We start from the raw sequence: 17,374 nt of genomic DNA on the forward strand, positions 1-17,374 counted from the left end.
CCCGGGGCCAATGTGGATTTACAACTCAAACATAGAAAAAACATCCAGAAAACCAAGTGAAGACTAGCTGGAGAACACCCTCATCACCAAGGAGGAAAGGTGGAAAGTACATATGTTGCGGAACCGGAGACATTCACCTTATGGAAAGATCAAGCAGCAGTCAGAGGCTCAGGGTTCAGGTGGTGTTATTTTATGCCATTGGGCCCAGAGGAGTCCAACTACAAAGTATGAGCCCACAGCACAATCTGGCAAGGAGTTATATATCATACATGCTTCTGCCTATGTGGCAGCTATACCTTGCTTAGGGCAAGGAAAGGCCCTTTCTGGTTTGGCATGCATGGAAACATAGCAGGATGGCAACAGGGGAAGCCCCCGGGGGAGGAGGGGAACTGTCTGTCATTTTAGACCGAGTTTTCACTTCTCACAAAGCGATTGGTAGGAAGTGTGGACCCAAGAGGGCTGGCTGGGCTCCCAAAGGCAGCAGCTGAAGGTCCAGAGGGATATCTCAGCTGTGGGGATTCCCACTGAGAACTCTGGGTCCTAAACCCCAGGCTGGGCTTCCCAGCCAAGAGCCCCAGAACTGAGAAAGGTGCCTACATAACATCTGGCTGTGAAAAGCAACAGGGTTTCTGTCAGTCAGGGAGAAGTAGTGGGAACTGCAGGCACTCTCTTTAAAAGCCAACACAAAGTTTTTTGTGCAGCCACTCAGCTTGGGCTCTGATGGAGGGGGAGTGGAGCGAACTGGAGCTGTGTGGGGAGAGTCCGGGGTTGCGGGCTCTGGAGAGTGAGGTCAGGGGACTCTGGTCTAGATTCCTGTGACAAAAAATCAACAAGGAATCAGTAAACCTAAATGACACACTAGATCATTTAAGTGACATTTACAGAATATTCTACCCCAAAGCTGCAGAATACAGACTCTTCACAAGTGCATACGGGACAGTTCTCAAAGACAGGCCACATGTTAGGACACAAAAGGTGTCTCTACAAGTCCAAGAAGACTGAAATCATATCAAGTATCTTTTCAGACCACAGTGGCATGAAATTAGAAATCAATCACAATGAAAACACTAAAAAACATTTAAACAAATGGAGGCAAAAAGCCTGTTTTTAAACAATGAATGGATTACCAAAGAGATCAAACTAGAAATCAAAAAGTTCCTGGAAACAAGTGAAAATGAACACACAGCAACTCCAAATCTATGGGAGATAATGAAAGCAGTCCTGAGACGGAAGTTCATAGCACTACAAGCCTACCTCAAAAACAAGAAAAACTTCTAATAGACTCTCTAATCCTACAACTTAAAAACTTCGAAAGAGAACAAGAAGAAAAGCCCAGAGTAAGTGAAAGGAAACAAATAATAAAGATCAGAGCAGAAATAAATGACATTGAGACTAAAAAAACAGTACAAAAGATCAATGAAACCAATGGTTCTTTGAAAGGATAAACAAGATTGATGAACCTTTAGCCAGACTCATCAAGAAACAAAGAGAGAGGACACAAATAAACAAAATCAGAAATGAAAGAGAGGAAATCACAACTGACCCCACAGAAATACAGAGGATTATAAGAAAATACTATGAACAACTATATGCCTTCGAGTTGGACAACCTGGATGAAATGGACAAATTCCTAGGAAATGCAACCTTCCAAATTCAATCAGTAAGAGTCAGAAAGCCTGAATAGGCCAGTAACTGCTGGTGAATTTGAAGCAGTAACCAAAGGGCTCCCAGAACACAAAAGCCCTAGCCCCGATGGCTTCACAAGGGAATTTTACCAAACATTAAAAAAAAATTAACACCTACACTCCTCAAACTATTTCAAACAATCCAAGAGGAAGGAACACTTTCAAGCTCTTTTTACCAGGCCAGCATTAGTCTTATTCCAAAGCCAGATAAAGACACTACAAAGAAAGAGAATTACAGGCCAATATCCCTGATGAACATAGATGCTAAAATCCTGAACAAAATATTAGCAAATTGGATCCAGCAGTATATTAAAAAGATCATACACCACACCCAAGTGGGATTTATTCCAGGGATGCAAGGCTGGTACAGTACTCGCAAATCAATAAATGTGATACATCACATAAACAAATTGAAAGACAAAAATCACATGGTCATATCCATAGATGCAGAAAAAGCATTTGATAAAATCTAATACCCATTTTTGATAAAAACTCTCAGCAAAGTAGGAATAGAGGGATCATACCTGAACATAATGAAGGCCATATATGAAAAATCTACAACCAACATCATACTCAATGGCCCCTAAGAACAGGAACAAGATAGGGGTGTCCACTTTCACCACTCTTATTGAACATAGTACTGGAAGTCCTACCCACAGCTATCAGACAAGAAGAAAACATAAAAGTCATCCAAATTGGAAAGGAGGAAACAAAACTGTCATTATTTGAAGATGACATGATATTGTACCTAGAGAATTCTAAAGACTCCACCAAAAAACTACTTGATTTAATTAATGAATTTAGCAAGGTAGCAGGATAGAATATTAACACCCAGAAATCGATGGCATTTTTATACACCAATAATGAACTCTCAGAAAAAGAAACTAAAAAAAAAAAAAAAATTCCATTTACCATTGCAACTAAAAAAAAAACATACCTAGGAATAAAATTAACCAAAGACGTAAAAGACCTTTACTCAGAAAACTACAGGACACTGAAAAAAGAAATAGAGGAAGATATAAACAAATGGGAAAATATACTATGTTCGTTGATTGGAAGAATTAACATCATTAAACTGTCCATACTCCCCAAAGCAATCTGTAAATTCAATGCAATTCCTATTAAGATACCGCCAGCGTATTTCACAGATCTAGGACAAATATTTCAAAAATTTATATGGAACCAAAAAACACCCAAAATAGCCATGGCAATCCTGAGAAAGAAGAACAAAGTTGGGGGGATCACAATACTAGATATCAAGTTAGACTACAAAGCCACTGTAATCAAAACAGCCTCGTACTGGCACAAGAACAGACATATAGATCAGTGGAACAGAACAGAGAACCCAGAAATTGACCCACTCCATTATGGTCAATTAATATTTGACAAAGGAGGCAAGAACATACAATGGAGTAAACACAGTCTCTTCAATCAATGGTGTTGGGAAAATTGGACAGGTACATGCAAAAAAATGAAACTAGACCACCAACTTACACCAGACACGAAAGTAAATTTAAAATGGATAAAAGACTTAAATGTAAGACATGAAACCATAAAAATCCTAGAGGAAAACATAGGCAGCAAAATCTGAGACATCTTTCATAGCAATATGTTTGCTGATACATCTCCTAGGGCACGAGAAACCAAGGAGAAAATAAACAAATGGGACTGCATCAAAATAAGCTTCTGCACAGCATAAGAAACCATCAACAAAAATAAAAGGGAGCCCACTGTATGGGAGAACATATTTGCCAATGACACATCTTATAAAGGGTTAATATCCAAAATATATAGGGAACTCATACAACTTAACAAAAGGAAGACAAACAATCCAATTAAAAAATGGGCAAAGGACCTAAATAGACACTTCTCCAAAAATGACATAGAGATTGCCAAGAGACATATGAAATAGTGTTCAGTGTCGCTAATCACCAGAGAGATGCAAATAAAAACCACAATGAGGTATCACTTCACACCTGTCAGAATGGCTACCATCAACAAATCAATGAACTATAAGTGCTGGGGAGGGTGAGGAGAAAAGGGCACCCTGGTACACTGCTGGTGGGAATGCAGACTGGTGCAGCCACTATGGAAAGCAGTATGGAGGTTCCTCAAAAGATTAAAAATTGACCTGCCGTTTGACTCAGTGATCCCACTTCTAGGAATATATCCTAAGGAACCCAAAACACCAATCACAAAGAACATATGCACCCCTATGTTCGTAGCAGCACAATTTCAATGGCTAAGATCTGGAAACAGCCCAAGTGCCCATCAGTAGATGAGTGGATAAAAAAGCTGTGAGACTTTTACACCGTGGAATACTATGCAGTTGTATAAAAGAGGGATCTTTTATCATTTGGCCCAGCATGGAGGGAACTAGAAAGTATTATGCTAAGGGAAATAAGCCACTCAGAGAAAACCACATGATCTCACTTATATGTGGAATATAATACGTGAAATATACTGATGATCAAAATGGATCCAGAGACATAGAAGTATGGAACAGACTGCGGGATCTCAGAGGGAAGGTGGGGATGGGGGCGTGGGTGGGGAGAGATTAATCAAAGAACTTATATGTTTATATGAATAACCCATGGACACAGACAGTGTTCTGGGGAAGGCCTAGGGGTCAGGTGGATGCGGGTGGAAGGGACCAATCAATGGGTATAAAAGGGGACATCTGTAATATTTTCAACAATGTTCAAATAAACAAACAAAGAATTAAAAAAAGAGACATATTGTAGCTGAATGAATAAAACAAAACAAGTCCCAAATATATGCTGTCCCACCTCAGAACACAAACAGATCAAAAACAGAAACAAAAACTTCTGGAGGACATTAAAGGAGAGATAGACAGCAATACAGTCACAGTATGGGACTTTAACACCCCACAAACTTTAGTGGATGGATCTTCCAGACAAAAAATTAACAAGGAAAGAGTGACTCTAAATGATACACTAGACCAGATCAGATGGATTTACTTGAAATTTACAGAACATTCCACTGAAAAGTTGCAGAATATGCATTCTCCTCAAGTGCACATTGAACATTCTTAAAGACAGACCACATGTTAGGATACAAAAATAAGTCTCTACAAGTTCAAGAACATTGAAATCAGATCAAGCATCTTCTTGGTCATTTTCACTGTGGAATACTATACAGCTGGAGAAAAGAAAGATCCCTTACCCTATGACATAGCATGGTGGCACCTGGGGAGAATTATGCTAAAAGAAATAGGCCAGTCAGAAAAATACAACTTTCACATGATCTTACTCATATGTGGAATCTAATGAACTAAAAAGATCCAGAGACATAGAACCATGGAACAGACTGATGAATCTTAGAGGGAAGATGTGGGTGGGTGCATAGGGAGAGATTAACATAAGAACTTTTATGTATATATGCATAATCCCTGGAGACAGGCAATTATGTAGTGAAGACCTGGGGAGGGGAACAGGCTGGAGGGGATCAAGGCAGGAGGGGGGAGAGGGGACATTTGTAATACTTTCAACAATAGAGATGAATTAAAAAAATATAGCAAACATAATTCTATTGAGGAATCCAATTCTTCAAAAGCCATTAAGTTATTAATATTTATAAAGCACTTATCCTAAAGAAAAAATTTATTATTTAGTTATAGGGATTATACTACTTACGTGGGAGCAACATATCATGGAATGGCGTGTGATTCAAAGCTTGCTGTAGGAATTGCTCTGGTATGTATTTTATTCCCATCTCTTGAATAGTTACATACCCTATTGAAAGTTAGTATCCACTTCAAGAAGAGAAAGTACATATAGTGTATCTACCATACTGTTTTGACAGATTTTTAGAATGTGCTTTTTTATACATTTTGAAACTGAAATGGTGTAATTTTAAAAAGATTTTTATTATGGTAAAATACATATAAAATACATTACCTTAACTATTTTTAAGTATACAGTTTAGTAGTGTTAAGTGTATTTATGTTGTGTGAAACATATCTGCAGAGCTTTTCGTCTTGCATAACTGAAACTTTGTACCCTTTGAGAAAAATGGCCCTATTTCCCAAATCCTCTAGCCCCTGGCAACCACCATTCTATTCTCTGCTTTTGTGAGTATGACATTTTAACATTCCATGTATAAAGGAAATAATGTAATATTTGTCTTTGTCTGGCTTATTTCACTTAGCATTGTACCATCCAGCTACATCCATGTTGTTGCAAAAGACAGGATTTCCTTATTTTTATGGCTGAATAATATTCCATGTATGTATGTATGTGTGCATGTGTGCATGCAAGTGTGTTTGTGTGTGTAACATTTTCTCCATCCATCCATCCATCCATCCATCCATCCATCCATCCATCCATCCATCCATCCATCCATCGAAACTTAGGTTGTTTCCATTCCTTGGCTATTGTGAATAATTCTGCAATGAAATGGGAGTGCAGATATCTTCTATTTCAGTTATTTTGGATATATAACCAGAAGTGGGTTTGCTATGTAATATGGTAATTGTATTTTTAATAATTTGATGAACTATCATACTGCTTATACCATTTTATAATCCCAGCTGTTCACATTGCATTGTGAAAACATCACCAACACTTGTATGTCATTTTCTTTTCTTTTTTTTTTAATTCCCACTGAAGGATATGTTTATTGATTTTAGAGAAAGAGGAAGGAAGACAGAGAGAGGGAGAGGCAGCAAGAGAGAGAGAGTGAGGGAGAGACATTGATTGGTTGCCTCCCATTCGTGCCCCAACTGGGGATCAACCTGCAACCTAGGTATGTTCCCTGACTGGGAATGGAACCCACAACCTTTTGGTGTATGGTACAACACTCCAACCAACTGAGCGACCCAGCCAGTGCATTTTTTTGTGTTTTTAAATAGCAGTCATCCTAATTGATATGAGGTAATACCTCATTGTGATTTTGATTTGCATTCCTATGATTATTAGTGATGTTGAGCATCTTTTCATATGCGTTTTGACTTTTTGTATATTATCTCTGGAGAAATGTCTATTCAAATCCTTAGTCCATATTTTAACTGAGCGATTTGTCTTTTGTTGTCAAGTGGTAGGAGTTCTTTATATTATGGATATTAACCCGTATCAGATATATGATATGCAGATATTTTCTCCCATTCTGTAGGTTGCCTTTACACTGTTGGTTGTGCCCTTTGAAAAACAAAAAGTTTAAGTTTGATGTAGTCCTATTTTTCTATCTTTGCTTTTGTTGCCTGTGCTTTTGGCATTGTATCCAAGAAATTATTGACAAACTCAATGTTGTGAAGCTTTTCTTCTATGTTTTATTCCAGGTGTTTTGTAGTTCTGGGTCTTACCTTCAGATTTTTATCCATTTTGAGTTACCCTTTGCATATGGTGTAACATTAGGGTCCAAGGTTATTCTTTTCCACATGGATATTCAGTTTTCCCATCACCACTTATTCTTGTTGAACCAATTATCTTTTCCTCATTTTGTGGTCTTGGTAGCCTTCTCGTAGAACATTTGAACATATTTGTGAGGGTTAAATTATAGGCTCTCTATTCTATTTCAATAATCTATAGGGTGTTTTTTTAAGGCAATGCCGCACTGTTTTTATTACTTTAGCTTTGTACTATGTTTTGAAATCAGTAAATGTGAGTTGTTCTACTTTGTTCTTCTTTTTCAAAATTTTTATGGTTATTCAGGGTCCCTTGAGATTCCATATGAATTCTGAGATTATTTTTCTTTATACTTCTACCAACAAATGCTGTTGGGATTGCCGAAGGGATTGCATTGAATATTAAGATTGCCTTGGGTAGTAATGACATCTTAATAATATTATGTCTTCTATTCCTGGACATGTACTTTTCATTTATTTGTGTCATGCAGTTTCTTTCAGCAATATTTTGCAGTGTTCAATATACAAGTCTTTCATCTCCTTGTTTAAGTTTGTTCTTAAGTATCTCACTTTTTTTTACACTATTGCAACTCGAATTATTTCCTTTCTTTAAAAACAGAACATGATTATATTTTAATACACAACCAAGAAATAAAACATCACAGTAAAATAATATAAAAAAGGTATTTCATTTGCAATGCATGGCAAATGGTTAACATCTTTAGTTTTAATGAGTTTTTGGAAACCAAGATGCTAATAATCCCAATAAACTGGAAGAAAAGAAAATGAAATAATACAAATGACAATTAAGGATTAAGAATTTATGATGATTGAGCAGAACAATGACTAGAATAATTTCTCTGTAATATCACACTGTCAAAGAATAAAAAAACTGATATCTAATGTTTTTCAGTTTTGAACAGTTTTGTACAGTTTCAACTCTCTTAAGCAAACACTGGGAGACAGATTGAGGAGGAGGATCTACAATTAGTGGAAAAGCTACAGTTTTGACTCAAAATATAAATTTAGGATATCCTTAGCCCTAGGATTTCCAATTCATTGAAATTATTTCAACAAATTAGCTGAACAAATTGAATATGAGTTATATAACAGCCAATATAGCGACCCCAAAACACTACTTGCGTATCAGTCTGTTTATTAGCACAACCCAAAAGGATGTGCACAAACTCCATTAATCATAGACCACAGCCCAGGGAATACAGTCAATAAAATTATGATGACTATGTATGGTGCCAGGTGGGTACGAGAAAAATTGGGGGAACACTTTGTCAAGTATATGATTAATTAACCACTATGCTGTACACTTGAAACTAATACAAAATAATAATGAATGTAAACTGTAATTGAAAAATAAAAAGAGAGAGTATCTAACACTGGGGAGTTAAATTAAAAGGAAAAAAAATGGCACTTGAAGTAAAACTATATACTTAACAAATTTCTGTATCCTCTAAAATCTCAAAAAGATGATTTTCAATGAATACATTTTAAACTTACCCTATAGCAAGTGAGATTAAGGACATATGCACTTAGTACTCATGGGAGCACTGGAGTGAGGCTTGGCAATGACACGTCCTGGGCTTCTCTGTAATGACGTCTCCACCATTCCATCTCCTGGGATTCAGTCCAACAGCAAAACTGAAAACATTCAACATGCCTGGTTACAATTCTCCTCATGACACTTTAGGTCACTTTCAAACATGAGCTTTGTTAGCCTCATGTATCTGATCTGCAGGGAACATCCACTGCATTGCAGATTATTCATTGTAAGTGTATAGAAACACAATAAATTGTTTTGATTTTCTATCCTATAATTCATTTATTAGTTCTAAGAGTTTCTTTCATGTGGGGTCTTTTGTGTTTTCTATATATAGGATCATGTCAGCTGTGAACACTCATAATTTTGATTCTTCCTTTCCAAGTGAGATGTCATTTATTTTTTTTATTGCTTAATTGCTCTTGCTGGCTCTTCCAATGTTATATTAAATAGAATTGGTGAGAGAGAGAACATTCTGTCTTATTCTTGATCTTAGAGGAAAAACTTTCCGGAATTCAAGAGTGAGAATGTTAGTTGTGAGCTTTTCATACATGTAATTTATTGTGTTAAGGTAGTTTTCTCATATTCCCATTTTGTTGATTGTTGTTTACCACAAAAAGGTGTTGAATCTCATGAAATGTATTTTCTGCATTAACTGAGATGACCATGAGGATTTTACCCTTCATTCTGTGAAAATGGTATGTTACATTGATAGATTTTCCTATGTTAGTTAATTGATTCTTGTATTCCAGGGGGAAAAACCTCACTTCTGGCGTAAAGTCCTTTTAATGTGCTATTGAATTCAGTTTGCTACTATTTTGTTGAGGATTTTTGCATTAATATTCGTCAGGGATATTTGTCTCTAATTTTTTTCTTGTTGAGGGTTTTGGTGTCAGGTAATGCTGGCCTCATAAGATGGGTTTGTGAGTATCCCTTCTTCGATTCCATGGAAGAGTTTGAGGAGGATTGGCAGTAAATCTTTGTTAAATGTTTGGTAGAAATTACCAGGAAAACCATCAGGTCCTGGGTTTTTGTTGTTGTTTGAAGGTTTTTGATTACTTCTTGAATCTCCTTACTGGTTATTTGTCCCTTCAGATTTTCCCTTACTTCATGATTCAGTTTGATCAGTTGTGTGTATCCTTCCCTTTCTAGCTTATTAATAACCTGAATATAGTAAGGCATTGAAGCTTTGTCTCAAATGTAATGAATGCAATCATGTACCACATAAAGTTACTGAGGTCAACAATGGACCACTTCTATGATGGTGGTCCCAGAAGATTATAATGGAGGTGAAAAATTACCCTCACCTAGTAAGCTCATAGTTGTCATAACTTCATAGCGCAATACATTACTCATGTGTTTGTGGTGATGCTGGTGTACACATACCTACTGTGCTGCCAGTTATATAGATATAGAAGTATAGCAATACAGTTATATACAGTACATAATACTAGATAATGATCACAAATGACTATGTTACTGGTTTATGTAGTTACTATACTATGCTCTGTTATTATATTTGAGGGTACTCTTTCTACTTATAAAAAGAAATTTGCTGTAAAACATTATGCCGTGTTTTAGCACCAGCAGCCTCCTACATCTCGTCTTCACTGCATCTCTTGATTGCATCATTTTCTCTTGTGCTTGATCTCATCTCACGTTGTTTTGTTCATCATGGCCCCCAAGCATACAAAATCACTGTTGCATGTAAGCGGCCACTTTGAGTGACTGGTCTGGAAACAAAGGTAAAAGTGATTAAGTACAACAAAGGAGGAAAATCAGTGACGATTAGTGCTGGCCAGCCAGTCATATTTCATTCCACCCTAGCCAGATCTTCAAGAACAAGAACAAGGTGACAGAAGCTGTGAAAGGATCTCTTCATTGAAGGCAACAAAACTAACAAAATTCAAGAAGAGCCTGTATCAGACATGGAGGAAGTTCTAATGACCTGGAATGAAGAACAGACGCAGAAGTGTCTCTCTCTCTGCACTCTGGTGATCATGGCCAAAGCAGAAAGTTTCTTTGAGATGCTGAACAAAATATAGATATATATTTTTAAGAATATATATCCCATTCATTAAGTGATGCATGACTCTATGTGACAAGTCACTTTTCTCTGGCTGCTTTCAACATTCTCTGTCTTTGGCTTATGATAGTCTGATTATAATGTGTCTTTCTGTGATTGTCTTTGGGCTTACCCTAGTTGGAGTTTGTTGAACTGTTTGAATCTGTATATTCATTTCCTGCCTCAGGTTTCTGGCCTTTCTGGCCATTATTTATTCAGTTAAGCTCTCTGCCCCTTTCTGTAACCCTTTTCTTTAGGAGATCCTAGTACTCCATATATTGGTTTGCTTGCCAGTGCCCATAGGCTCTTTTTTTCTTCATTCTTTTTTTCTTTTTTCATCCTCTGACCCAGTGATTCCAAATGGCCTGTCTTTAGGACTGATTCTTTCTTCTGCCTGATTAAGTGTCTTTTGAATCCCTCCAGGGTATTTTTAATTTCATTTATTGTATTTTTTAGTGTAAGAATTAGAAAAAAATAGTTTATATCTTTTTGTTGATGTTTATACCTGGACATTATTTCAGATTTTTAAGGCTGGTTCATCATTTGAAAATCATTTAATGCAATCTATCCCATCAATAGAGTAGAGGAGAAAAATCATACGGTCATATCAATAGATCCTGAAAAACATTTGACAAAATCCAACACTATTTATGATTAAAAAAACACACAAAAACAAAACTATAGCAAACTAGGAATAGAGGGGAACTTCCTCACTTGAGGAAGAACATTCACAGAAAATCCTATAGCCACTATTACTACTTTTTGGTGAGAAACTAAATGCTTTCACACTAAGATCTGGAACAAGTCAAGGATATAGGTCGCCACTCCTATTCAGCATTGTACTGGAAGGGAAAAGCACAGCAGCATGTGCTGTGAGGATCTGAAGAAACAGAACCTCTCATTCATTGTCGATGGGAATGCAAAATGGTGCACTCATGTGGAAAACAATTTGCAATTTCTTAGAAAATTTGACACACTCTTACCATATGATTCAGATATTGTTCTCCTTGGCATTTACCGAAATGAGTTGGAAAATTAAACACACAAACTCGCACATGAACGTTTAGAGCAGCTTTATTCATAACTACCCCAAATTGGAAACAACCAAAATGTCCTTCAGTAGGCAAATGGGTAAACAAACTGGGGTAAATCCATATTAAGGAATATTATTTTGTGATTAAATAATGAGCGATCGAGTCACTAAAAGACACGGAGAGAACGTAAATCTTTAGTGAAAGAAGCCAATTGGAAATGGCTAAATACCATCTGATTCCAGCTTCATGACATTATGGAAAAGGAAAAACCATGCAGATAGTAAAAGACGGTTGTTAGGGGTGTATTTCTTCTGGAACTTATTGCTTCTCAAATTATTTTTGTTTTTTGTTTTTGTTTTGTTTTGTTTTGGAGACAAGAGAAATGCTACTTGCAAAGTGTGATAGTATTCTACCTTCAGAAAAAGTTAATTTGGCTTTCTTTCCTAAAATTATTGATGAACTGAAACTGATTGCCAATTCAACCCTTGAGAAGCTGTGTATTTTTTTTCTAAGTGTTCACTGGGAAAATAATATGGTCACTGAAACAATGCTTATTCTTCTCAAAAAAAATTAAAGTTATTTGGATTTAAATCAGTAACACATAATAAAAACATAAAATACATTAATTTTATTAGTTACTTGTCAATGCCATTTAGATTAAAAATACTATTTCTCAATTTAAAAAAACCCAAAACACCACACTGTACCAAATTTTTTTGTTTTCTATATTTCTAAGAAATTATTGAGCGTTGGAATACTATTTTCTTATTTTTGCATTTGCATTTAGATAGTATGTCCACAAATTATTTATTGAAATGATCAAAGTGGTGAAGAAATAACATAGGCAACATTGTTTTTGTTTTTAGTATCCAAAGACGATAACTTTAGAGGCATTCTCAGTTGTTATGGCACAGTTGCTTGGAATTAATCTGGGATTAACCTATGGTGACATCTATAATTGTTACTGTCCAGAAACTACATGCATTATGAATCCTCAAGCAATGTAAGATGTTGTTTTTTATCAAATCTATGACTTTTTTGGTGAAATGCTTGTAGTAGTTTTTGACATATGTCACTTGCAATATAACTTGAGTAAGAAGATTTTCATTAAATATATATGTGCTTATTTAAAGCCTATTAAATTAAATTAAATTAGGATTCAATATTGTAGAAAATGGGCTTAATATTTCTATATTCAGTGTTACAGTCTAGAGAGAAAGTGTTTGTTGATAGTGACTTTTGGGGGCTTACTAGACTTTTGAGGTGAAATTTATTCATTTAAAAAATATGTAACAAGCTTTGGCTGTGTTGCAGGGTTATGTGTATTTGCCTTACCAATGGCTGACAAGATAGATAAGTCATAAATAACTTATATTAGTCCTTTAGGGACAGGAAATTAAAAAGTGGCCATGGAATAAACATCTTATGAGAGGTGCCCAGAAGGAGGTAGATAGGGTATACATGGGGAGAGGTAACTGTCCAATAAAGTGGCCTAGGAAATAATTCTGTTGGGACCTGCAGAGAAGGAATGACTCTAGTCATATAAAAAATTCGTTGAATAGTTTTCAGGATAAGCAAGTGAGTGTTACTTGGATAGCAAGAAGCTTGAGAAACTGAACAGACTGGAGTAAGGAGACTGTGGGGAGCGGGGATAAAAATGAAAAAAGAAAAGAAATAGCTGGGACTATAAGGAAATATATACAAGGCATAAGGAAAAGAAAGTAAAATGTAAAGAACAATGAGTGAGGGGAAGAAGTCCAGGTGGTAGCTAACATAGAATATGTAGAAAAGAGCCCGATCATGTTATCATGTTGTAAGAGTTAGTATTTTATGATCAGTCTAGCAAACCACATTTTGAATTGATTTATGCCATATGGGTAATACAGATTACCTTAGAAATGAATGAATAATATATCAGAGGGAACAACAATATCGTAATATTTGGGAGATGATTCTCATAATAATTGCAGCAGTTTATTAAGGTTGAGAGGAAAGAAAATGGCAATAATTATATGTAGATTTTGGGATATCACAACTTATTAACAGATACTGTTAATAAGGCAAATATTTTAGGAAAGGAGAAAATGGGAAATCTTGAGGCAGTTTGTATATGTTATATTGGGGCCTCTGACTCATTCATTAGAGATAAGTACACAGTTATATAGATCAGGATCTCTGAGGACAAGGGATCTAGAATGTGTGAGCCATCAGCATATTGATGGGAATTAAAACCATGAACAGATCATTTCGAAAGAAGCTGAAAATAGTGGAACAGTTGCCCTAAGGTATAGCTTTGCATACTTGTCATAGAAAGGAAGACAATATTAGAATAAGAACCAAGATAGGATGGCTCCTTACCTAGGGAGAATTATATTTTAAGAAAAGGGAGAAGATAGAAGTCAGATAGATGGTAAAAGTATCAGCATTGTATTTTAGTCTCCCCCAATTCTCTGACAAAATAACGACGAGTAAAACTAGGAAACCAAACAAAAAAGCGAAAGCATTTTCTACATTCCCCAAACTGGAATGCACCAAAGATACCAGCAGGTGGGCCCAATCCACTGACAGAATAAGACCTGCATGAACTAAGTAGCTGTGTAGGAGGCAATAAAATGAACACAGTGGGGGCTGTACAAAACCTCACAGGCCTGGGAGCTCAGAAATCACTGACTGACCTATACACCCCAGACTTGTCCCCCACTGAGGCTGAAATATCAGGACGCTCATGCCATTACAGGCGCCCAAATTGGTGGGGATATTGCAAATTGTAGGTGAGAGCAAAGGCACGGAACATTTCTTAAGGTGTTGCTTATGGCCTTGGTCCCTGTGCTTTAAAAATCTAATAACAAGGATGTGTAGCACCCAGGTAATATTTTGGAAATACTATTCTCCACTAGAAGGACTTGGAGGGATGATTGATTCCAGGGCTATGGCAGAGAAAATACAAATGAGCCTGGAACATCTTGTGTCAAAATATGAGGTGGTGTTCAAAGAATTATGGTGATTTTTCAAAGGGACACCTTGACCAGTTTTAAGGGACTCCCTCTAGCCAAATATGTGGCCAACTGAATGTCATAAGTAATAATGATAGTAATGTATTATAACTCATTTAGTATAATAGGAAAACATGATTCCATAATCATGTAAATGCATGAATGAATAAATCGGAAAGTTAGAAATGGGATATTTACATAAAACCAAAGTACTTCTCTCCAAATGATTATTAACTGATAAAGAAAAAAAGTCATTTCAGAGTGAAGGCTGGCAGACACACCATTAATCAACTACTCAAAGTAATTTTTTTTATCAGTAATACAACAAATCAAAATCATGTGCCATTTATTAGGACACAGTGAAATAAACTCAGCAACATTCTTGTGATAAGCTTGCATAACCTCAGTCTAATTATCAGGAAACATTTCATAAACCGAAATTGAGGGACACATTACCAGATAATCAGCTTGTAATGACAAAACTTTGGGTGTCACAAAATCCAACAAAAAAAATAGGTGACTAGACTAAGGAAACATGAGAGCTAAATGCAATGATTGATTCTGAACTTGATCCTTTTGCAATCAAAGTTCCAGTATTCTGCAGAAGGAAAATTCTGAATGAAATTTTAGGACTAGGTGTTAATAATGTGTCATTATTTCCTGATTTTAAAGGATCTGTTTTAGGAGAATTCATTTCTATGTAAGATTATACATTAAAATATTTACAGTTATCAAAACATTCTAAGGCAACCTACTGTTAACTTTTTCTGAAAATAATTTATTCTTTGGACTTCATTTGTATCACTTCTCTAATTTGGAGAGAGAAAATTTAAAACAACCATTCAACAGTACACTTAGTAATATAGAACTTTTAAAATAAAAAATAATGTAATTTTATATATTTTATATACTTAATGTTCACATATTTTAATTGAATCTTACCAAGAAAAAATGTATTTATGATTTTTCACTAGCAATATCAACTATCTTTTATTCCTTCAGTTTTCCATATAAATTACCTAGCATATGTAATATTCTTAATGATAATTAGTGCTCCTTATAATTATTATCATTATGATGTTGACAGTAATAATGAAAATAATAAATGATGGGACATACTTAATTAGACCTTTTGTGTGCCAAACACTGTTGTGTTTTAACATATTCTAATTCATTGCACTTTAGCTTCTTCTACTTGCTAGATTTCTAGTATATTAAATTACAATATAAATGAACTCATTGCTTACATTTATGACTTGTATTAAGAATAAAGCACTCTCCCCTCCTTGGCTTTTCTGTAACTGATGTTGTAGAGAATTAATAGTGCTATATTGAAGAGTGTTACTTTGATAGTGATTTTACTGCATCTACCTGAAGAATATAATCTAATTTTAGACGTTCCCGAGGTGTAAAGGTTTTTAGCAGTTGCAGCGTGAATGAGTTTAAACGTGCAGTTTCACAGCCTGAATTTGAATGTCTTCAGAATCAAAACATTTCAAAAGTGGTTGTCCAAGGAAGAGAATCATCTTGTGGCGATGGAATTGTGGAAGGAGGAGAACAATGTGATTGTGGAAGTGCAGAGGTTAGTGACAAACATTAATAGCTTATGTAAAGATTTATTTTTTTGTTTCTCTTATAGTACTATAAATATAGATGTGATACAAAAGGGGAGGGCTTTTTGTCAAGTGCTGCACCATTTTATGAGATGTCTAAGATACGGGGATATGGCACATGTGAGAACTGACTCATCCTGAATTTCAAACATTTGAAGAATTGAAGTAGGAGTAAGTGTAGCATGGATTTAATAAGATTTTCCTCATTGTGTAACCATTAATAGCAACACCGACCTTTCTATATGATAAATACCAGCTCCATCAATAGTATAATCATCACCTAAATCATCTCCTGAATTCTTGCCAAGTGAGTACATTGGTTCCCTAAGTTACAAAATGTGAATTGTTTACCTCATCTCTTAATTTCAGTCCCTGCATCTGGGGAACTTCATTTATTTTAACTTGGGTTCACAGGATTGATTATAATCCATCATTTATTATTGCTATATTTAGTTTTTTTGCTACTATCATTTTTTTATTTGTATTTGGTAAGATAACTAATTAGTGAATTTTGTTGTGTCTGCCTTCATATACTTATGCATGGTGATGTTGTGAATGATAGAGATTTTCTAGAAAATATGAAAGCTCTCTAATTATTAGGAACAAAATTCTGTATAACGTGACTGCATTATAATTGTAAGTGAATGACTCACATCTTCTGTATTTTTATTAATTTGGATTGCTTGATCCCTCAGCACTTGAGAAATAATATTGATATCTCCAGCGATACAGTTGTATTTGCCAAAGTCTCACTATAGTTTACTCAATTCATTCTTTATATTTTGAAGCTGTTTTACGTGGTGCAAACTTCTTTGCAGTTGTTATACCTTCCTAGAAATTAACTTTTTATCTTCTCATAGTGAATCTTCTTATCCCAATGTTGCTTTCTGTTTTGAAGTCATTTGGTCTGACATATCGACCTCTAACTCCCTCTCCATCTCTGTCTCTATATCTGTCTCTGTCTCTGTGTCAATCTTTGTCTCTGTCTCTACATGTCTATGCACACATTAGCTTCTTTTCATTTAGTATTTCCCCAATATTTCTCTATCCTCACTTGGTTTTTG

The 17,374-nt window shown here is 35.6% G+C and overlaps 1 protein-coding gene across 3 annotated transcripts in view; it reads left to right on the top strand.

The window, feature by feature from the left end:
* The window catches only part of LOC308553267 (A disintegrin and metallopeptidase domain 3-like), a 99,285-nt gene that overhangs the window by 44,315 nt on the left and 37,596 nt on the right, over positions 1–17,374 (top strand). For all 3 annotated transcript variants that reach the window (XM_081129075.1, XM_081129076.1, XM_081129077.1), the window contains exons 10-12: positions 5,320–5,401; positions 12,571–12,707; positions 16,093–16,279. In XM_081129075.1, coding sequence (XP_080985201.1) covers positions 5,320–5,401; positions 12,571–12,707; positions 16,093–16,279 — 406 coding nt within the window. The remainder of the gene's footprint in view (positions 1–5,319; positions 5,402–12,570; positions 12,708–16,092; positions 16,280–17,374) is intronic.

Source organism: Miniopterus schreibersii (assembly GCF_964146895.1).
Source record: "Miniopterus schreibersii genome assembly, chromosome: 2".
In the NCBI taxonomy this organism is placed as follows: Eukaryota; Metazoa; Chordata; class Mammalia; order Chiroptera; family Miniopteridae; genus Miniopterus; species Miniopterus schreibersii.